The sequence below is a fragment of the Trifolium pratense genome, linkage group LG1, assembly GCF_020283565.1.
Source record: "Trifolium pratense cultivar HEN17-A07 linkage group LG1, ARS_RC_1.1, whole genome shotgun sequence".
Taxonomy (NCBI): Eukaryota; Viridiplantae; Streptophyta; class Magnoliopsida; order Fabales; family Fabaceae; genus Trifolium; species Trifolium pratense.
Window position 1 is genome coordinate 3,659,087 of NC_060059.1, and position 21,777 is coordinate 3,680,863.

Genomic DNA, 21,777 nt, shown 5'->3' on the forward strand with positions numbered 1-21,777 from the left:
ATGGATGGAATGAAAAGTAAACCAAGTAATGATATCAAAACTAAATAAAGTAAGGATGGAGCAATATATGTATTATCCGTGATGTATAGATGTTATTTGTCTTATAAAAAAACAAAAATGATGAAATCTTTTAACACATTGTTTAATCAATTTTTAATTTAAATAATTTTTTATCAGACTTTATTTATCTCGCAATTAATTAAGTGGTTAATTACATTACCTAATACTCTTCACCTAAGATTAGTTGCAAGGAAAAATATATTCTCAGCTACCCCTATAGAGTATATAAAAGTGATCCTCTATATGACTATAAGCAAGAAACTCACCAAAGATAAGGAAAATGGGATCAGAAACTCCCATTCACATACTCCTAGTCTCTTATCCAGCACAAGGACACATAAATCCTCTTCTTAGATTAGCAAAATGTCTTGCTGCAAAGGGTTCTTCTGTCATCTTCATCACAACAGAAAAAGCTGGCAAAGACATGAAAGCTGTTAACAACATCACTGACAAATCAGCCACTCCAATAGGTGAAGGTTCCCTCACTTTTGAGTTCTTTGATGATGGTTTAGAAGATGATGATCTCATTAAAATAGGTTTTGATGGCTTTTCAAAACAACTTGAACTTGTTGGAAAACAATTTCTTTCTCAAATGATTAAGAATCATGTTGAGTCAAACAAACCAATTTCTTGCATCATAAACAATCCATTTTTTCCATGGGTTTGTGATGTAGCTTATGAACATGATATTCCTTCTGCTTTATTATGGATTCAATCAACTGCTGTTTTCACTGCTTACTATAACTATTTCCATAAACTGGTACGTTTTCCTTCTGATTCTGAACCTTATATTGATGTTCAACTCATCAACTCTTCATTAGTTCTTAAACATAATGAAATTCCAGATTTTCTGCATCCTTTTAGTAAATATCAATTTCTTGGTGAACTCATCTTAGGACAGTTTAAGAATTTATCAAAAGCTTTTTGTGTACTTGTTGATTCATTTGAAGAACTAGAACATGATTTCATTGATTATAGTTCAAAAAATTCAATTCTTATGAGATCCATTGGTCCATTGTTCAAGAATCCAATAATTGAAAGTGCAAGTAATATTCGTGGTGATTTTGTTAAGAGTGATGATTGTAATATTATAGAGTGGCTTAACACAAAACCAAAAGATTCTGTTGTTTATATTTCATTTGGTACTCTTGTGTATCTTCCACAAGAACAAGTGAATGAAATTGCATATGGATTATTGGATTCTAAAGTTTCATTTTTGTGGGTAATAAAACCACCTCCTAAGGAAATGGGGTTAAAGGAACATGTTTTACCAAATGGGTTTTTAGAGGAAACAAATGAGAGAGGAAAAGTGGTGAAATGGAGTCCACAAGAAGAAGTACTTGCTCATCCTTCATTGGCATGTTTCATAACACATTGTGGATGGAATTCATCAATGGAAGCACTTAGTTTAGGTGTACCAATGTTGACATTTCCAGCATGGGGTGATCAAGTCACAAATGCAAAGTTCTTGGTTGATGTTTTTGGTGTAGGTATTAGATTGGGTTATGGTCTTATGGAAAATAAATTGATTACAAGAGATGAGGTGAAAAGGTGTTTATTGGAAGCTACAACAGGGGAAAAAGCAGAGGAATTGAAGAAAAATGCAGGGAAGTGGAAGAAGGCGGCGGAGGATGTGGTGGCTGTTGGCGGATCCTCTGATCGGAATCTTGATGAGTTTATTGAAGACATTAAGAAATGTGGCATTGTTAACATTCATAACATTTAATGTAATGGAAAGGTCAGTGGTGAATTATTCAATACACATCTTATTTGAATAAATATGTATTAGTATACCAATAATTTGAATAAGTTTATAAATAATATCTTTTAATTTTTTGACCTATTAGAGTTATTCACTTCATCTGTGTATTATTGTTCACGGTAACTTTTAATATGATTATTTGCTTTCTCCTTTGTTTGCGACTGGAAATAGCAACAACTCTTCAGTACAACATAATGCAAATCCGTGTCACATTTGTATGCAAAAATCCAAACGGAATATGGGGAGGATGTGTCTATAATATAAACTAAATACATTAATTATTGAATGAATCTAAAAAGTAAAAAAAAAATTATAAAAAAAATAGAACGGAGTACATAATTAAAGAGAACACGTCTCTAAAGAGAACACGTCTCTAGACATAGAAGCACAAGAATAAGAAATGTATGCACCATGTAATATTAGGTGGAAAGTGTCTCCAGATATCTTTATGGAAATAGTAATACTAGTATGTAGGACATTCAGTCTTCTCTTGAGTATTAATGATTTGATGCTTTATGTTTGTAGCAAAAATTTCGACTCTCTTTAATGGTGTGTTTGGTTGGAGAGAAAAAGAAAGGAGAGAAATAAAAATACGAAAATCAATGCATGTATATGAAGTAATGTTAATCTTTGTTATGAAGATTGGTTGAACTAGTGGCAAATAATCAAACAGTAAGGAGTACTGTTATAAAGCCAATAACTATGACCCAAAATCCTATTATTTATTTTTAAGATTATATTATATAGAGTATTTTAATTTTCATTTCTTATTCTCTATTTCATAAATATGAAAACTCAACTGATCTTCCTCCTTGAATATCAAAAGGTTAAAAAACATAGCGACAAATGCATGATAATTACTCTAACGAGGACACGAGGTTAACTCTTGATTGAAATTTTGTTTTAAAAAAATTCAAGTAAATTGGTCCTTGTACATATGACATGAACGAAGATTTTGTCATTTCTAAAAATCAAGATTTGTGAAAATATAAAAAAGATAAAGACAAACTTGATTTGTGAAAATCAAGAGCTAGTTACTTAGATACTACCCAATTGTTTAGGTCAAAATATAAGAAAATACGTACTACCCATTTGTTGAAAGTCTTTTTCATGACTAAGATTTGTGATATGGAAATACATATATATATCTATTAAAATAAAGACAAACTTGTAGTTATCATACATTTCTTAAGTTCTTATGAATTCAGGGACGGATTTATGGGGCCAATCAAGGGCTTCAACCCCTCCCTGCCAAGCATGTTAATATTATATATGTATCATATTATTAATGTACTATTTATCGTTAGACATCAAATCAAACCTAATTAATAGACAAAGACAAGTCTTGTTTGTTGGCATATTAGTGAATATGAGTGAGAGAGGAAAAATATAATGTCAATATTGATGAAGAGATGTCCAAAAAGTTGTATAAATTAGTTATATTTAGTTATATAAATAACATTTTTCGTTGACAATTTTTTGTTTATATTTTATGATAGATGAATTATGATATTAGATCTTCGGAACCTTAACATTATTAATTAATGACATGTGTTTAGGGATATCAATTTCATCTGTAAATTGGGATTCTAGCGAGAGACGGAGAAGAAAGTCCCCCGAAAAAAGTTTGGGATAAGGATAGAATATTCTCCAAAACTGGAAATAGGGACAGGGATGGAGAACATTTTACTTGGTGGTGTCATGTAACATGCAATTGAAGGATGAGCTAGAACTTCTTCTCGTGGACTCCATTTCACAACTATTCTTCTCTCACTTGTTGCCTCTAAAACCCCTTTTGGAAAAACATGGTTTTTCTTTGCCCACAAGAATGTAACTTGAGAATCCAATAACCCTTGTGCAATTTCATTCCATTGTTCTTGTGCATAATCCACAAAAGTCCCAAAAGAGATATAAAGGGTAAGGTACAACTTTTTGGACATAGTTATAGTAAGTAGCGAAAACAGCAGTGGAATGAATCCATGATAAAGCAGAAGGAATATTGTGTTCAAAAGCTACATCACAAACCCAAGGAATTGTTTATGATGCATGAAATTGGTTTGTTTGAATCAGCATGATTCTTAATCATTTGAGAAACAAACTTTCTCCCAACAACCTCAAGTTCTGCTATGTGGTCAAGAGGACTAACATCTTCCGGTAAACCATCATGAAAGAACTCAAAAGTGAGAGAACCAAAGTTTTTTTGTTTTGTTTTCACTACCAGTTTAATCTGGTTCGGGGTCAGTTCTGACATCAAAAAGAGCCGAAGTTTTTGTTACAATCATAATACATCAAATCATTAAAAGACTAATGTCCTACCTAGTATTACTATTTCCATAATGACATGTAAACAGGTTGCATGGAATATTACATGGTACATTTTTGGGTGAATTCTTAAGAACACATTTTATTTAAATATATATATATATATATATATATTTATTGAGGTCAACAATTTTAGTAAGTTTACAAAAAATGGTCATGCTAACTAGTGCCCCCGGGGCACTAGTTAAGGATACAAAAAAAGCAATTTTTGCATTGGAAATGACACTTTTTATACTTTACAAACATTGACTACACAAGTTTCAATGTAATTTTACTATAATTAGTATCCTTAACTAGTGCCCCGGGGGCACTAGTTAGCATTTTCCTACAAAAAAAATTTACATAAGTTTTTTATATTAAATACTATGGACTATCATAATTGACCGTGTAAAAAAAATAATTGGCCGTCTCAAGTAGCGCATGTTCACTTTTTTTTTTTGAACAAGATGTTCGCTTACTTCTTATTATTGTTCTTCTAAAACTAGAGACATACTCCTTCCGTCCCAAAATATAAGTAAAAAGTGATCAACAAAATTTGATGAATTTGATTTAAAATTTAGTCGAGATACAATCACTTTTGTTAATCCTTTTTGCTTATATTTTGGGACGGAGGGAGTATTCACCAATTTGGGATTTTGAATTCAAATGTGACACGGATTTATTATTCTAGGAAAAAGCAAATAATCATTGCTAAAACTTTACAGTACATTAAATCTTGTGAATGTTAACAATGCCACATTTCTTAATGTCTTCAATAAACTCATCAAGATTCCGATCAGAGGATCCACCGTCAGCCACTGCATTCTCTGCCGCCTTCTTCCATTTCACTGCATTTTTCTTCAATTCCTCTGCTTTTTCCCCTGTTGTAGCTTCCAATAAGCACTTTTTCACAACATCTCTTGTTATCAATTTGTTTTCCATAAAACCATAACCCAATCTAATACCTACACCAAAAACATCAACCAAAAACTTAGCATTTGTAACTTGATCACCCCATGCAGGAAATGTCAACATTGGTACACCTAAACTAAGTGCTTCCATTGATGAATTCCAACCACAATGTGTTATGAAACATGCCAATGAAGGATGAGCAAGTACTTCTTCTTGTGGACTCCATTTCACAACTTTTCCTCTCTCAATTGTTTCCTCTAAAAACCCATTTGGTAAAACATGTTCCTTTAGCCCCATTTCCTTAGGAGGTGGTTTTATTACCCACAAAAATGAAACTTTAGAATCCAATAATCCATATGCAATTTCATTCACTTGTTCTTGTGGAAGATACACAATAGTCCCAAATGAAATATAAACAACAGAATCTCTTGGTTTTGTGTTAAGCCACTCTACAATATTACAATCATCACTCTTAACAAAATCACCACGAATATTTGCACTTTTGATTATTGGATTCTTGAACAATGGACCAATAGGTCTCATAAAAATTGAATTTTTTGAACTATAATCAATGAAATCATGTTCTAGTTCTTCAAATGAATCAACAAGTACACAAAAAGCTTTTGATAAATTCTTAAACTGTCCTAAGATGAGTTCACCAAGAAATTGATATTTACTTAAAGGATGCAGAAAATCTGGAATTTCATTATGTTTAAGAACTAATGAAGAGTTGAGTTGAACATCAATATAAGGTTCTGAATCAGAAGGAAAACGTACCAGTTTATGGAAATAATTATAGTAAGCAGTGAAAACAGCAGTGGATTGAATCCATAATAAAGCAGAAGGAATATTATGTTCATAAGCTACATCACAAACCCATGGAAAAAATGGATTGTTTATGATACATGAAACTGGTTTGTTTGAGTCAGCATGATTCTTAATCATTTGAGAAAGAAATTGTTTTCCAACTAGTTCAAGTTGTTCTGAATAGCCACCTAGATCATTTTTAATGGGATCATCATGTTCTAAACCATCATCAAAGAACTCAAAAGTGAGAGAACCTTCACCTATTGGAGTGGCTGATTTATCAGTGATGTTGTTAACAGTTTTCATGTCTTTGCCAGCTTTTTCTGTTGTTATGAAGATGACAGAAGAACCCTTTGCAGCAAGACATTTTGCTAATCTAAGAAGTGGATTTATGTGTCCTTGTAATGGATAAGAGACGAGAAGAATGTGAGTGGGAGTTTTGGATCCCATTGTCCTTTTCTTTGGTGAGTTTCTTGCTTAGAGTCATAGAGAGGATCACCTTTATATACTTTTTTTTTCTTCTTTTATTCCTCACTTTTATATACTATAGGAGTAGCATGGAATCATATTAAGTGTAGTAGTTTAGATTTTAAGATAGTTTTTTATTTAGATTTAATATAATATTTTGTAATAATATTTGGACCGTCTGATCATAATCATATATAGTTTAAAACTACTTAATGTATGATTGCATCTGCTTTTGAATTTACTGAATCCAAGTCTGAGTAGCATGGGATTATACTTTTACTTTGCAATTAATCCTCTTTAGAAGAGTCTCTGATAATTCAGAGTTTGACTGCGATATAAATAAAATTTCATAAAAAATTATTCACACCAAAAATCAAATTTGGATTCTCGTTTTATATTCTTCCAAACAATTACTCTTAAAGAAAGTTCATTAACGATTTGAGGAAAACATTTTTGTGTTGACTTGACCCGAGTTCCGCCACTCGTAAGGCTAGGCATTGAAGATTTTTATGTGGATAAAAACTCTCAAAGTCACTTCAAGCATACGGACACCGACACGTCGACACCAATAATAATTTAAGAAAATGACACAATTAATTACAAGTGTCAGTGTCCTCCGATACCGAGACACGTCAAATCCGAGGAGTGTCCGTGCTTCATAGATTTTTACAAATTATTATCGGTGTCTGCGTGTTTGTGTATTGTGTTTGTGTTAGTGTGTGGTATAGTTCACCTCCGGTGTAAATAAAACTAGAAATAACAAATACTATGTCACAAAGTATTAACATATCCTGGCAATTCATCAAACAAACAGGTTGTCAGTGGCGGACCTAGCGAAAAATATTTAGGGGGCGGCAATAAGTTTGATTATTTTTTGGGTGTTGTTAACATGTGCATATAGGGCACATGTTAAAGTATCTTAATATAGAAATTTAACATTTAATGATACAAAAATTTAATGCTTAAAAAGTTAAAATTTAATGCTTCAACATTTAATACTTTATATTTTTGTTTCCTTAACATGTGCCCTTGGTGCACATGTTAACATTCTCCTTATTTTTTTTACGAGTTTGAGTTGTTTTCTCTTTAAATAATTCAATCTCCTACTAATCATAGAAGTTACTACTATGTTTGTTTAAACACCTTGATTGTCCTCCAAATTCAAATTTCAACTGTTCCTTTTACACCAATCGGCAGGGGCAATTAAGGTATTTCCTTGGACCTCTTCCAAACAAATGATTCTGAGACTTTTTTACTACCACATTTTGACCATTTTGGCCTTCAACGTTGAATATGCAAATTTCCATTCATTTTGTTCAATTTCCAGGGGTAAATGTGGCTTTTCATAATTATTTGCACACTACCCAATTGTCCGTCCATTCAAGGGAGAGAGAGAGAGAGTATGTACTATGATATGATATCTCCTTTATCAAACTATGACATAATAAAGTGGGTCTTTGGAAGCTTCAACACTCAAAATCTCCAATCCTTATTCCGTAGCACAAGAGAACATACAGCCAGAGCCATTTTCGGTTTTTTGAGTTCCTTCTTCTTCCTTTGTTGTTGTATTTCATATTTATTACAACTCTTTTAGAACATCATCATGGTATTAATGTTTTGAAATTGTTGTTCCCGCGTTACAGGAAAATCATGGACTCAAAAGAGACGAAATTGAAGATGAAAATTACAAAAGCTGCAATGGAGGATACTGAGAAACTTAAGGTACACATTTACAATCATCTAATCTTTCATAGATCCATAATATTTTAAGTTTAATTTGTTCCCTAATAGTTTTAATCTTTGTAAATTCTTTTTTCCAGGCTGATAACTCATCAATGGAAGCTGAAAATCGACAGGTAAACTTAAGATTAAAAGTTTGATTCAAATTCATTTTTTCAAGTTTATTATGTTATTTAGGTACAAGACACACTTTATGTTGAAATTTGTAACAGGTTTCGAAAGATCCAAATGTCAAGTTGAAGCTTACAAAATCCTCAACTGAAACAGAGAAACTTAAGGTATTACAGTTATGGTTTCGTTGAGAAAGTAGAAATTTTTAGTGCAACAGTTCGAATATATCAATAGATTTTGGTTTAATTCATATTTTAGTTTGTATTATTCCATTTTAGTTTAACAAAATTTCAACAGAGAAACTTAAGGTATGAAAGATTCTTTTTGCTTTATAAAGTTCACATTTTTTTCCAAATGTTGCAATATATCATAAGAAATTGGTTTCCTTTACCTATTCGTTTGTAATATACAGATTTATTGTACGTTATTTTCATACCTATTCGTTTGTAATATTAATTTATATTTATATCGGTTTGTTTTATCATTACGAGTATTATTTTACCAAATACGAATATTTATATTGGATAAACTATATATATCGGTTTTTAAGCATATCATCTTTCTTATGCATGAAATAAATATAAAAAAAATTACAGCTCGTGCGTAGAGGCATGAGCACTAGCCAATCGTTTTTTTTTTTTTTTTACATTTTCAATGTGCATAGATTGTTCTATTTTGTTTTTATTTATAATTTGTTTTTTTACCTATTTGTAAGGATATCATCTTTTTATTGTATTTATTTTATATTCTTTTTTCTATATTTAATTTTGTATTTATCTTATATTCTTTCTATATTTTTTTTACAACTATTTTTAAGCAAATCAACTTTTTTTGTATTTATCTTATATTCTTTCTATATTTTTTATATTTTTATCCTTTTTATATATATTTTTTTTGTTTTATAACTATATTTAAGCATATCATCTTTTTTTTTTTATATTTATATTATATTGTTTTTTTTATATACATTTATTGTTTTATTGCTATTTTTAAGCATGTCATCTTTTTTTTGTTTCTTCCTATATATTTTTTGTTTCTTCCTATATTTGTTTTGTTTCTTTCTATATTTTATTTTGAACATGATTGAACCTAAAAAGGATAAATCTGTAACTAAGGTTAATTTTCTGTATCTTTTCTATTGTTAAGCATATTGTTTTATATATCATGTTTTTTTTGCCTATAATTATCAAAATATCGTAATTGATATTTTATTTTATCGTTACATCTTACGGCTAATTAGACCTGTGCACCGCACGGGTCGATGTTCTAGTTATAAAGAGATTTTATAATTTGAATTTTTTTTTTATTCTCAAAGTGACTTATTATTTTAGACAAAAAGAGTAATTTATTTTGCCACTGCCAATCTACCATTTCCTCAATCTTAAAAAAAAGGGAAAATTACATTGACCTCCCTTAAGGTCTTCTAAAACACAAACACCCCTTTAATTTTTTTTCATGACACTCACCTCCCCTCACATTGACACCGTTTAACTCTGTTATAGAAAGAACATAAAACCTTACAAAAAAAATAGAAAGAACATAAAATCCCTAAACTTTGGTCGTTATTTTGCATCTGCCACTACAAGAAAAACAGTGTATACCCACGGCCATTTTTATCATTACCCACAGCTTAGCCTTGAGTATATGAAAGTTACCCACGACATACCCACGACATCGGTCCGTGGCATTTTGCTTCGTTGGTAATTCGCTATCCAGGAAAATGCCGTGGGTAAAGTTACCCACGGCCTAGTCCACGTTATTACTCGAGACTTAGCCGTGACTAATACCCACGGCATTACCATCAATGTCTCTTTCCCACGGCTTTACCATCAGAACCTAGAAAAGGTTTAGACCAGCATTTCTACGGTATTGCCGTGGGTAATGTCAATTTTTTTTTACTTTCTTAACCTGTTCAAAAAAAACTAAACAACTGAAACAATTGTCAAGAGTTGCTTACTCCAATTTCATCCAACATCAGAACCAATTCCAAACAAACTAAACCATAACTAAATTTAAAATTAATCAAATTGTGTTATCAAAAGATCACTTCATCAAACTAAAATGTATTGTTAACAAAAATTGACACTATAACAAGTGTCAAAATAAACAAATTAGAAACTAGCAATTTCGACAAAAGATGTAGCTACAAGTCTAAGCTTAATCGGTCATAATAACAAAATGCACCGTTAATAATCTAAGCATAAGATGAAGTCATAATAACAACACAAACTAAATATCAATTTTCCTCGTTATCCTCGGATTCATCCTCAGACCCTTCCTCGGATCCATCCTCGGATCCATCCTCGGACCCATCCTCGGACTCATCCCCATCATAATCTGGATGACGACGTCGACGACGGGAGGGCTCGGCCTGCATGGCAGCTACACTTTTTGTCAACGCTATCAGCTGCATTTGGAACTCTGCAGCACGCTGTTCTGACTGTTGAGCTTCCTTTTGTCGCTTAAGCTCTGCTTGCCTAAGCTCCTCCCTTGTATTCCGAACCTCATCCTCTGCTGCCTTTGCTCGCTCCTCAAGTGTGGCCAACTGTGTTGCCATCTCATGAGAATAATGGGATGAAACTTGGCTGCAACCCATAGATGGAACATTGTCTGGGGCGAGACTTGAAACACCTGGTCTATAATTCGAGGACCTATCTCCTACACCATATAGACGTCCTCGATTTTTCCCCCCAACAGATTTGGCCCACAGTTTTAAACGAGTCGCAGAGTCGACCATTTGGGAGCCACTCTCATCTGCACCTTCTGAGGCCTGATTCAAATTACTTTGGAAACTATCCTGTTCAAAATTTTAAAAAAAACAATGTAAATGCTACGGTACTAATATTAAAACCTAAAACAAAAAAAATAATGAATCAATGCTTTAATTTTTCTTACATAAGTGTTTTGAGATCTAAGATCAACCCAAGTTGAGCCCTTCTTACGAATGTGAGTTCTTAAAAAGACCTCATCCACTGTGGGTTCTCTACCCAACTCTTCAGCCTTTCATAAAGCATAAAAACAAGTTAAGAATTCATAACAGTTCATCCTATAACAAGTTCAGCCTATCACAAGTTCAACCTATCATAACAGTTCAGCATTTTAATGGCAGACAAGTTCAGCCTATCACAACAATAATAACAGTTCAGTCTATCACAAGTTCAGCCTATCATAACAGTTCAACATTTTAATGGCTGGCTAGTTCAGCCTATCACAACAATAATAACAATAATAACAGTTCAGCCTATCACAAGTTCAGCCTATCATAACAGTTCAGAATTTTAATGGCAGGCAAATTGGTTCAGGCAAATCAGTTTTAGAATATGTAGAAGGAAAAACATACCATCCGTAAGGTATGCTCGGTGAAAGTTATGGATCCGCCAGTATGGACAGACCCACCTTTAGCAGAATTACGATTCTTCTTATTTCGCTGTGATATCGACTTTTTGCCTTTCTTACAAACTCTTTAACACCAAATATAAAGGCGAGTTTCAACCCCCCTCTACGAGGGTTAAGTCTATCATATACCCAACTACGATCAGGTGGGTAGCCATTCATTTTCAAAAGAAGCTCCTAAATAGGAAAACAACTCACAAGGCTGAAGTTATAAGATATCAAGAAAGAAGAGCTACCAATTCTAAGGCCCAAAAGAAAAAAACCAGAACTTTTTTTTCCCAATATCATTACCTCATAAACACACACACATAAACACAATTACACAAAAACAAACAAACACACACAAATAAAAGAAAAAATAGATGTAAAAATTGAAGATTTACATGAGAAAGTATCTAGAAATTTCATAAAGCCTTCAAATCATAGATATTTCAAAATCTCAGTTTAGATTTAAGGGAAAGTTCTACATTATGTCACATACAAACACACAACTATTTTTATACTTTTACAGTAACATACATTAAGTTTGCTTAATAATTAAACTACTTTAGTGGCTCTGTGCTGATCTACTAGAAAATTTAGCAGCTTTTGTCAAAATGGTTGTAATATAAAACAAGGAAAATGCTAGTTTCAGCGAACTGAATTCATGGTTTCCGCTTCCATCGCTGCCGTTGTCACCAGCGATGAGCGTGTCAGTGACACAATCAGATAAATCTGCAGGCTTCCATGAGCACAAATATTGTGATGGATACATGTTAGATTGGCTAATGAAATGTTCATTGGTTTCAAACTTTGCAATCAACATATAAGTTGTTTGATGAAATGCTTCAAAGTGGGAGATAAGCCTACTTTCATTACATTTTCACCTCTGGAAGTGAACACCAATTACCCACAAATTCATTGAAGGGTTATCTTTTTCATCACTCTTTTAAAGATAAAAAAACTCACTATACTTAATTCAGTTCAGAGTGCATACCAAACTTTGCTACCTTTGATGATTTTTAAGGCCTTAGATTACTTGGGAGTTAAGATCATTTTTGGGTGTTTGGGTTTAGTGGGTATAGTACTATTTGTACTATCATTTTGTGACTGTAAATGTCTATTTGTTTATGAATTATGTATGATGGTGATGCTCTTTTCATACTCTCCATTTTGTTTTAAAAAATGAAGGAGAAAGTATAATAGGCATAAGATATGCCAACAAAATCTAAGAGAATTACAGTATAATAATAAGATATGCATAAAAGGCTAAGAGAATTACGGTATAATAAATAGGCATAAGATATGCCAACAAAATACAAGATACAAGATTAGAGAGAATATCCCCAGTCCCCACTGTCAAAACAAGAGAATTGAAACTCTCAATCACCCAAAGAATACATCAGAACATGTTAAAAAAATGAGGACAAGGAAAAATAGTATCACGCCTAAGGTAGGATTAAAACAAAGCATATGAAGCCATACGGACACCAACTGAGACGCCGAATTGACGCCAAACAGCAGACAACAAGCAGAAACAGATTGATCAAAAGGCACAATTCGGACCAGAGCTACATTGGACCTAGGACTACACCAGGAGTTCTAAAATTGTGCAGAAATTTTTTTCAGACCCCATGCCAAGCTTAAACCCGCAACTAAATGGCTCTGATTCTTGAATACTAGAGTTTCTAATTTCTCTTCAAAATGGCCAATTATTCACTTCATGAGTGATGAGCCAATTTAAGGGAGTGAACTTACTTGATATAATTTTCTGTTGAACTTGTTGTTACTTGTTACCACTTTTTGAATCAAGTAGTTTTCTTGTATGTTCACAACTTCACGATGGTGTTTTGCTCTATTATCACAAGACCGATAAAAATACAGAGCCACAGAGGTATAACCGCATATGCTTAAACGGTGGTCTTGTTAATCCTATCTTATAAAGTATATATGTTTGTTTTAGGTTAAAGAGGAACAGTTAGCGCTCTCACGCGGCAAATCGGCACACACGATACAATTTTTTTTTTAATAAATTAAAAATGGTAGGACCACAGCAGTTCGTGGAATTCACGAAGGTTTCCTTCGCTGTATATAGCAGCGCTGATAAAACAATGCAGATTAACAACAGATTATAAAACCAAGACCAAATCACAAAACATTTTATAATCTTATTGTATGAAACCAAGACCAAATCACAAAACAATGCAGGAAAATGCTAAAAAAAACCTAAACAACATATTATAAAATTCCAACAAATTAACTAAGAGCAAATCCCATAAAATTTCATGTCTACCAACAACAACAAAGTTGATTCTAAGCTTCACAGAACAACATTATATCATTCAAGTAGAAGAATAAGAAGATTGAGAAGTAAGGATTAAACTCACTGTTCGAATTGAGAAGAAAACAGCGCTGCTGGGTCTTCGTAGTAGCTGAGAGGGTCGCGCCGACTGAGTGGGTCGTCGGAGATGAGAGCGAGACAGTGCTTAAGCTGCGTTATCGCCGTAGTAGCTGAGAGGGAGACGGTGCTAGCTTGAGCTGTGTTGCAATGGCAAAGTGAAAAGGAAAGGAAAGGAAAGGAAAGGGTATAAAGTAATAATTTAAGATAAAAATTAATTATAATTATATTTTATAATTTTATATACGAAAATTCCGTGGGAAACCAAAATTATTTTTTATCAATACAGACGGATATGCCGTGGGAACAGTTAAAAGATAGATAAAATTATATTTTATACATACATACGGAAATGCCGTGGATACCAAAAATTATATTTTATACTTACATACGGATATGCCGTGGGTAACAAAAAGTCTATTTTCGCGCCAATCTTTTTTAGGTGGGAACAACATTTTCGTGAAAACAAGTTAGAGGAAAAGAATAGTTTTCTTATTTTTACCTTATCCATGGCCAAGCCGTGGGTATTATCCACGGAAAACAGCCCTGGGTAAAAAAGCCGTGGGTATGTGCAATTTTTCTTGTAGTGTGCTGTTTATTATTTTACAGTAATACTCAAAAAAATAATAAGAGGCATCAACAATTTGGATGCGATAATGGAAAAATCCCAATTCACATGTTTTTTCTGGTGGACTTTGTTAGGCTATGGTGGTTTGTTTCAATTTGCGATGAAGCTGTTGCTGTAGCAATTTCTACCATCAGAGAGTTCCAAAATGACTTTAAAGAGGTAGTATTACATTCCATTTACTCCATTTTCTCTATTTGAATAGTATAAAATTTGGATTTTGCTCCTTTAAACTGTAGAAGTTAGACATCCGAATCATTAGTGCAAAGATCAAAGGTTGATAAATCATGAGTTTGTTAAAAGTCCAATTTATTGATTTTTAATTAAAGTTGAGATGCATTACACACTTTATTAAAGGAATGAAATCCATACGATTTATACCTTTATGAAAGCTATTTTTTTTTCACCACCAGTTTAATCTGGTTCGGAGGTCAGTTTTGGCATCAAGTGGTTTCAGCCCCCTCTCGATCGTAGTTGCGGGGGATCGAAGCGTGGTCCTCCATACCAAGTTGAGCGTCAATCACCATTAAACCAACTAACGATCGGTTATGAGCGCTATTTTGCCATTGGGTTTCTTTTTAAAAGATAAGGGACCAACTTGAAATCTGCATAAAAAAAACAAGGGATCAACTTGAAACTTAAAATAAATATAAGGAATCAAAAGTGTAATTAAGGCTCTAAAAAACATCCAAAAATTTCAAATGAAATTATAATACATTCATGCGATCAAAGAACCAAAATGAATAAACCATAACTAATAATGAAATAATATGGGGAGTATCAACCAAATTTAATTAATGCATCCGAGGAATAATTCGTCTGGGCTTTGACTGTTCTATTTTGTTGATGATGTAATCTCACAAGGGGTCTAATCAATTGATAATGCGGTTAGGATTGATTCGGCTGCGACAGTTTACGAAATAAAATTTTAGTACCAAACAATTTTAAACATCCAAAAAAAGAACTATAAACTATAAGTTGTTTCTTAAAAACTAGGCATTACCAAACACGATTCTCCTTTCTCATGAGGGGAAGGACAATATTGGCATTTCATATTTATTCTCCTTTCTTATGTTATAAAAAAAGAAAAACTCCATCCGGTTCCCTATTATTACAGTATTATTGTTATGAATATTATTAGTGGATGTCCTGACCCATGTAATTGGTCCATTATGTTTGCCTATATATAGATACTATGTATCACTATATTGTAACCCTAACCCTAATCCTATTGGTGAATAACATACACTATTATTTCTCTCTTTTCTCTCTTCTCAATCTATACTATTGCTCCTATTTACATTAGTTTATAACAATTATTATTATATTATAAGAAAAAGAAAATTCCTCTCCATCCCGTCTCGATTCCCAACCCACCCGTCAAAAACTCCTCTCCTTCTCTCTGTAAAAATGGTAGGTATCCCACACAGCTTCACAGTTCCTAACATCGCCTCTGAAAACGATTCCGATTTCATCGCTAATTTAGGAATCGGACCCTCCTCCTCCTCCTCCTCAACCCTAACCCTAACCCTAGACACCCTTGCCGAAGTCGAGAAGGTGAAAGAGGAAGATAAGAATGCTGCTCCTGAACGATCCACCGGAAAGGGTTTCGAGGAAATGTCTCGAGAGAAAATGAGAATCAGAATCCTATTCAATGAGATTCAAGAGATGGAGAAGGAGAAGAATAGGCAAATAGCCAAGATAGAAAAGCAAGAGGCTGTTCCCCAAAAGGCTATCCCCGACCGTCATGAAGCCTTCATTTCCAGTTTGGAGGAACTGTCTCGAGAGAAAATGAGAATCCGAATCCTATTCAAGGAGATTCAAGAGAAGGAGAAGGAGAAGAATAGGCAAATAGCCAAGATAGAAAAGCAAGAGGCTGTTCCCCAAAAGCGTGAGAAGGTGAAGAAGAAATATGCACTTTTTCTACTTTTTATCCATCATGCTTCGTGTTATTATTATCTTTGAATTGCATATTGTTGTGTGGTATAAATACGAGTTCCACTTACTCTACAAGTAGTAGTATTTGGTTAATTTTGAAATGACTTTATAATAGGTATGCACTTATTTTAAACGCTAGCTAGTCCATGCAATGTGATAGGGATTTTAGTTGCATATGAGATGATGAACCCATATATCCACTCTGCGCTTGGTCTTCACATATACGATATCACATCAAAAAATTTAATCTGCAGCAATTTCATGATGAACTTATTGAAAACCGCTGTCGCTTTAATTCCAAGAGAGTCGTTTCAATATCAATGTAACTGCAAGTGTGATCTTTTTCCCTTTCTCTCACCTTACTTCTGTCAATTTTGTGAATTCTAGTTGCTCGGCTTAACCACCATCTCCGAGAATGACACCTTGCATTCAAACGCCGTTAGCCCAAGAGCAAGTTTCCCTCCATCAGGAGTGAAGATTTCACCTATGCTTGATCATCGATGGTACAATGACGCCAGTTTTGTTCGCTTCCCATTATCCTCATCGAGCAGTTTAATCATTCAGGGAGGAGATGTTTCAGATTGGTTCATCGATGGTTCCACTGATGCAATTGTATGTTAAAATTACTCTACTGTTTGGCATTTTTCTTCTAATTATTACTCAACAGAATTTATATAGAAAAAAATGTACAATTTTATTTATTTATATGTATATGAACACATGCAGGTTTGTCCTACATATCTGAGAATGCCTGAAGGTGGTGGTGGTGCAAATGGAGGTAAATCATTTATAATTTCTATATATAATTTAAATTTTGAGATTAGTTTAAGACTCTTAATGGTCAAATTTGTCATATGTGTCTTTGGCCGACAAGCGTAGGACACCAACACATATGACTACATTGAACGATTTTTTTTCTCAAAATATTATCAGTATCGATTTGTCTGTGTTTGTGCTTCATAGGTTCCCACATTATTAACATTTCAAACTTTGATATCAAATATATCCTTCACATTATTCGCTTGGTTTCAAATGCATCATTCTACAATTACCAAAGGAGGAATGAACTCCACTTATGTTTTTTTATTGCAGAGATCATTTTGGAATTATTGATAATGTGTTAGATTAAGTTGATACAATTCTGCCATTTTAGGGGTCAAATTGGGTATTTACTTAATTTAGTTTTAAGTAGAAAAAAATTATAAATAGTATGTAAGTACATGGTTCTATATAGTTATATGTGTAAGTGTAATTGATCTTTGAGTGACAGTCTTTTATGCTGATTTCAGCTATACATAGGGCTGCTGGTCCAGATCTTGCTAGAGCCTGCCAGGATGTACTAGAAGGTAGGCCCGGAGTTCGCTGCCCAACTGGGGAAGCATGGATCACACCGTGAGTTCTTGAAATTTTCTTGTTTCTTGATAAGGATAGACATGGAAACTTGTGAAAATAAGCCTTTTTCAGAAGCTTGTCTTATATAGAACCTTTTACTTGGTGATGTGCAGAGGTTTCTTGCTGCCTGCTTCTCATGTTATTCATTGCCCAACCTACAATGGTGATATTCATCCTGCTGCCTCTCTGGCAAGTGCTTACAGGTAGCTTCTTTTCAATGTTGTGCTGAAGAAGCTATTCTTCATCTTCTTTGAATTAGCAAAAGTTCATTCCATTTTGTGTTTTGGTTCACTGATGGGTTTTGATTTATAAAAATAGCAATAATGAGAGAATAATTGTATATTATGATGAACTGTAATCGTATTACTGTTAGATCCACAATTAGAGGGTAAAGGAAAATAGAAAGCAAGGAATACAAATTGGTAATAACTACCAATCCCCAAAGCATAAACAATGCCCCCACAAAATTATAACAAACTCAATGAATGATTATTCTTTCTAGTGTAAAACTTCCACACCCTTGGCCTAGGCCCAAACTCTCCTAAGCCCACTTCACAAATCACATTTCTATCATTCACTGTCATTGTTAGAGGACTAAGATTTTGAATTATCAATTTGATTTTTCAGGAATAGTTTAAGGGTTGCAAAAGACAACAACATTCAGTATATAGCATTTCCAGCCATATTATTTGATGCCTACGGGTAAGGTTATGCTAACAAATTATTTCCTATTCATCCCCCGTGTTCTGTTCATTGGTAATGAATAACTAAGTCTCTCTTCGCAAATGTTTAATTCTGCATTTTTCAGATATCCTTACGAGGAAGCTGTTGCTGTAGCAATTTCTACCATCAGAGAGTTCCAAAATGACTTTAAAGAGGTAGTATTACATTCCATTTTCTCTATTTGAATAGTATATGATTTGGATCCTTTAAACTGTAGAAGTTTGTTAGACATCCAAATCATTAGTGCAAAGATCAAAGGTTGATAAATCATGAGTTTGGTAAAAGTCCAATTTATTGATTTTTAATTAAAGTTGAGATGCATCCACACTATGGTTTCAAATCCATACAATTTATACTTTTCACGAACACTATTTTGCCATTGGGTTTCTTTTGACTTTTCAAATATTTGCTCAATTTGGAAAATGCAAAAATTGGTTTAGTTGGTTGATGATTGTTTTCGCTATGAGTTGCAAATATTTCATTAGGCCTAATTTGATTGAATATTTGATGAAAGAAATTATGTGGGGTAAAAATGTCCTGTCATTGTACAACTCATTAAAGCCAAATTTATATTAGTTTTGTTTGAGATATAAATTCAAAAAAGGGGTCACGGAATGAAAGAGACATGACTGTACCACACGGGTAATTTTACTTTCTCGAGTGATGACTCGAACTGTTTTATTATAAAGGATTTATAGAATTGATGATGAGGTTTGTACCTACTAATAAGATTATCTTTCTATATATAGCTGAATTGATGAGGTTTATATATTTGTTTCAGGTCCACTTTGTTCACTTGAAGATAGATACTTATGAAATTTGGGTAATTAAGTTATATGAATTGATGAAGCTGCTGAATATTAGTGTCCCCTTAAAAGTGAAAATGATGATTGAGATGATCCAAAAGAACAAAAGTTTGGTTGATTGAAATAGCCAATGGCTACTGCTACAGTACTGACATTAATATTATTATTGGTATCAAATGTTGTGTAAATATGGTCTTAATTTGAGACTCACATCCTTTTGTTACTCACATCCTTTTGTTTACTTGTTCACTTGGAGGATACTTATGAAATTTGGTTAATTAAGTCAAATGAGCGACACGACCGTGGTTCTAATGTAATCCATCTGAAAAATGGTTGCTGCTGCAATTATTTTGTTTGAAAAATGGAGCTTTATTGTGGTTTTTGCTCTTTAGTCTATGGTGGTTGTTGTTTAGCATTTGGGGTTTCACGTTTGTTGTTGTTGTTTGTTAGTTATAAGTGGTGATTTAAGTAATTTAGCACATGAATTTAGGGTTTAATGAGATTTGGTGATTTTGAATTTTGAGTCTAGGAGGAGATGAAACTAACTTGAAAATGTATTTGGGTGAATATTTTTTTGATTTAAAGATTATGAATGTCTTTATTTGTTGATAAACAATATTTTTAAAAAAATGATGTTATTAATAAACTAAACTAATCCCTTTCCGAAAAAATTAAACTAGACATTAAAGTAACCACATCACGTGTTGTGTTGTGTTACACAAGGAAAAAGCCAAAAAAATGGACCCCAACCGTTACCAGGCAACCACGAGAATCCATTAAAATCAAAGTACTTTCACAACCCAAGAAGAAATATTTAAGTGCCAAAGGAGGAATCAAAGCATGTTGCCAGGGCCACGTGAAAATGACTATCATTAAAAACATCACCCACACCACAACACAACTTTAATGCCATAAAGCTACACACATCCACACTCACGCAAATAAACACCATCAGCTCCAAAATACACCAAGTATCTGTTAATATCTATCACTTAATTAACAACTCCAGACGAAGAATATCCGACGGTTTAACAGCTCAAAGGTGGGCCGGGAAGAGAAGAGAAGCAACTACATACATGAGCTGCTTTATTACCTTACCCTCTCGGGATACCCAGGTAAAACCACATCTAATGAAGCTTTTTTCTTTTCTTTTAGAATACAAGTCATTTCCAACTCCCCTCTGGCTCTGCAGCATTGGATTGGAAAACGCTCAATATGAGAAAAGGCAAGGACAAGTGCATCTCTAATAGCTAAGGCTTCAGCTACCAAAACTAAACCAAGGTAATTTCTAACAATAACTCCATAGCATGCTAGCTGAATGTATGTATACCCTTACCGCCTCCACTAGGTGGTTGGTTGGTATAATCTCCAAAACACATTTGGTTATTTAATTAGATGTGAAATTAAAGTTTGAGTCTCGGTAGAAACTTGTCATATACTACTATTGATTGATGAAATTGAATGTCAAGTATACTAATCATGTCTGACCTTGTGGTCAATTTGGAAATGTAGAAATAGTTTTGTTTTTCATAATATCCTGATCTATTCACACTGTTTACTCTTTCAAGACTCAAAATAGAAAGAGGAAAGCGTGTACAAACTTCTTTGACGGAACCAAGGCTATAGGCATGGTCAACACATGTAAAAACTACAGTAAAAATTAAAATTTTAAATATACATCAAAACTTGAACCACTTATCAAATTTCCCGAGCTCCTGCACATATAGTGCGATGTCCCTACCAACCGAGCCAAGCTCACGGGGACATTTACTTGCTAGCTTTAATTGATTATTATATACTCCATACATGTAGAACGGGCTGGTACTTTCCGTTATTTTGTCTCGCATAAATCAGCTGCATGTTAAATGGTCAAAGCTGACCCGTCAGCAAATGAAATGAACCATGATACGTTTGTTCCGAGTCTAATCCGCGTTAGTCCTTGGGTTAGTCCATGTTTACATAAGCTCTCTAGAACATTCTTACAAGTGCCTGTGCCTTTGTCAGCACATAATCTCACATAAAGGTCTGTTTAGATTGACTTATTTGAGTTTATCTACTAACATAAGCACTAGTGCCGATGTTCGGGAGAGTTTATGGAAACAACATATGACAGGGTGCATAAGCTATTTTCAGATTATATCCAAAACCTCTCCAAAATAGCTTATAAAAACAACTTATATTTTATATGAAAACAATTTACTTTCCTTTTATCATATATTATAAATAGCTTATACATAGCTACTTATTTGATAAACGTTTATACTACATAAGCTGTTAATCAAACTATTTAACCAAACAAACAAGGCCTGCGTCAATCAAAATAGAACCTATGAAAACAACTTACAACTTACATGAGCATAAT

General features: G+C 33.4%; 4 protein-coding genes and 1 long non-coding RNA gene across 5 annotated transcripts; 3 read left to right on the forward strand and 2 right to left on the reverse strand.

The window, feature by feature from the left end:
- The first annotated feature begins 239 nt into the window (after nucleotides 1-239).
- Nucleotides 240-1,916, forward strand: LOC123902783 (gallate 1-beta-glucosyltransferase-like). The gene has a single exon (XM_045952575.1). It carries the CDS (start codon nucleotides 341-343, stop codon nucleotides 1,784-1,786), a length of 1,446 nt encoding a protein of 481 aa, XP_045808531.1. The 5' UTR covers nucleotides 240-340; the 3' UTR covers nucleotides 1,787-1,916.
- Nucleotides 1,917-4,777: 2,861 nt separating this feature from the next.
- LOC123902784 (gallate 1-beta-glucosyltransferase 84A24-like) lies at nucleotides 4,778-6,330 on the reverse strand. The gene has a single exon (XM_045952577.1). The coding sequence runs from the start codon at nucleotides 6,290-6,292 to the stop codon at nucleotides 4,853-4,855; it is 1,440 nt and encodes a 479-aa protein (XP_045808533.1). The 5' UTR covers nucleotides 6,293-6,330; the 3' UTR covers nucleotides 4,778-4,852.
- Nucleotides 6,331-7,604: 1,274 nt separating this feature from the next.
- LOC123902786 lies at nucleotides 7,605-14,918 on the forward strand. Its single transcript, XR_006807723.1, has 4 exons — nucleotides 7,605-8,032; nucleotides 8,131-8,166; nucleotides 8,263-8,328; nucleotides 14,634-14,918. It is a non-coding gene; the product is annotated as an uncharacterized LOC123902786 (long non-coding RNA).
- LOC123902785 lies at nucleotides 10,192-14,097 on the reverse strand. The gene is made up of 4 exons (XM_045952578.1): nucleotides 13,921-14,097; nucleotides 11,502-11,731; nucleotides 11,057-11,161; nucleotides 10,192-10,958 (listed from the first exon to the last, which is right to left on the reverse strand). The coding sequence occupies exons 2-4, from the start codon at nucleotides 11,502-11,504 to the stop codon at nucleotides 10,398-10,400; spliced, it is 669 nt and encodes a 222-aa protein (XP_045808534.1). The 5' UTR covers nucleotides 11,505-11,731; nucleotides 13,921-14,097; the 3' UTR covers nucleotides 10,192-10,397.
- Nucleotides 14,919-15,671: 753 nt separating the features above from the next.
- On the forward strand, nucleotides 15,672-19,806 carry LOC123902790. Its single transcript, XM_045952582.1, has 8 exons — nucleotides 15,672-16,455; nucleotides 16,882-17,106; nucleotides 17,221-17,272; nucleotides 17,784-17,886; nucleotides 18,000-18,089; nucleotides 18,514-18,588; nucleotides 18,695-18,764; nucleotides 19,391-19,806. The coding sequence occupies exons 1-8, from the start codon at nucleotides 15,967-15,969 to the stop codon at nucleotides 19,535-19,537; spliced, it is 1,251 nt and encodes a 416-aa protein (XP_045808538.1). The 5' UTR covers nucleotides 15,672-15,966; the 3' UTR covers nucleotides 19,538-19,806.
- The last annotated feature ends 1,971 nt before the right edge of the window (nucleotides 19,807-21,777 follow it).

Excerpts from the sequence above, each read along its gene's own strand:
- LOC123902783 (XM_045952575.1), top strand. The coding sequence starts at position 341 with ATGGGATCAGAAACTCCCATTCACATACTCCTAGTCTCTTATCCAGCA.
- LOC123902784 (XM_045952577.1), bottom strand. The coding sequence starts at position 6,292 with ATGGGATCCAAAACTCCCACTCACATTCTTCTCGTCTCTTATCCATTA.
- LOC123902785 (XM_045952578.1), bottom strand. Across the intron at positions 10,959-11,056 it reads TTAGATCTCAAAACACTTAT|GATAGTTTCCAAAGTAATTT; the intron begins GTAAGAAAAATT and ends AATTTTGAACAG.
- LOC123902790 (XM_045952582.1), top strand. The coding sequence starts at position 15,967 with ATGGTAGGTATCCCACACAGCTTCACAGTTCCTAACATCGCCTCTGAA. Across the intron at positions 18,090-18,513 it reads TCTCTGGCAAGTGCTTACAG|GAATAGTTTAAGGGTTGCAA; the intron begins GTAGCTTCTTTT and ends TTGATTTTTCAG. Across the intron at positions 18,589-18,694 it reads ATATTATTTGATGCCTACGG|ATATCCTTACGAGGAAGCTG; the intron begins GTAAGGTTATGC and ends TGCATTTTTCAG.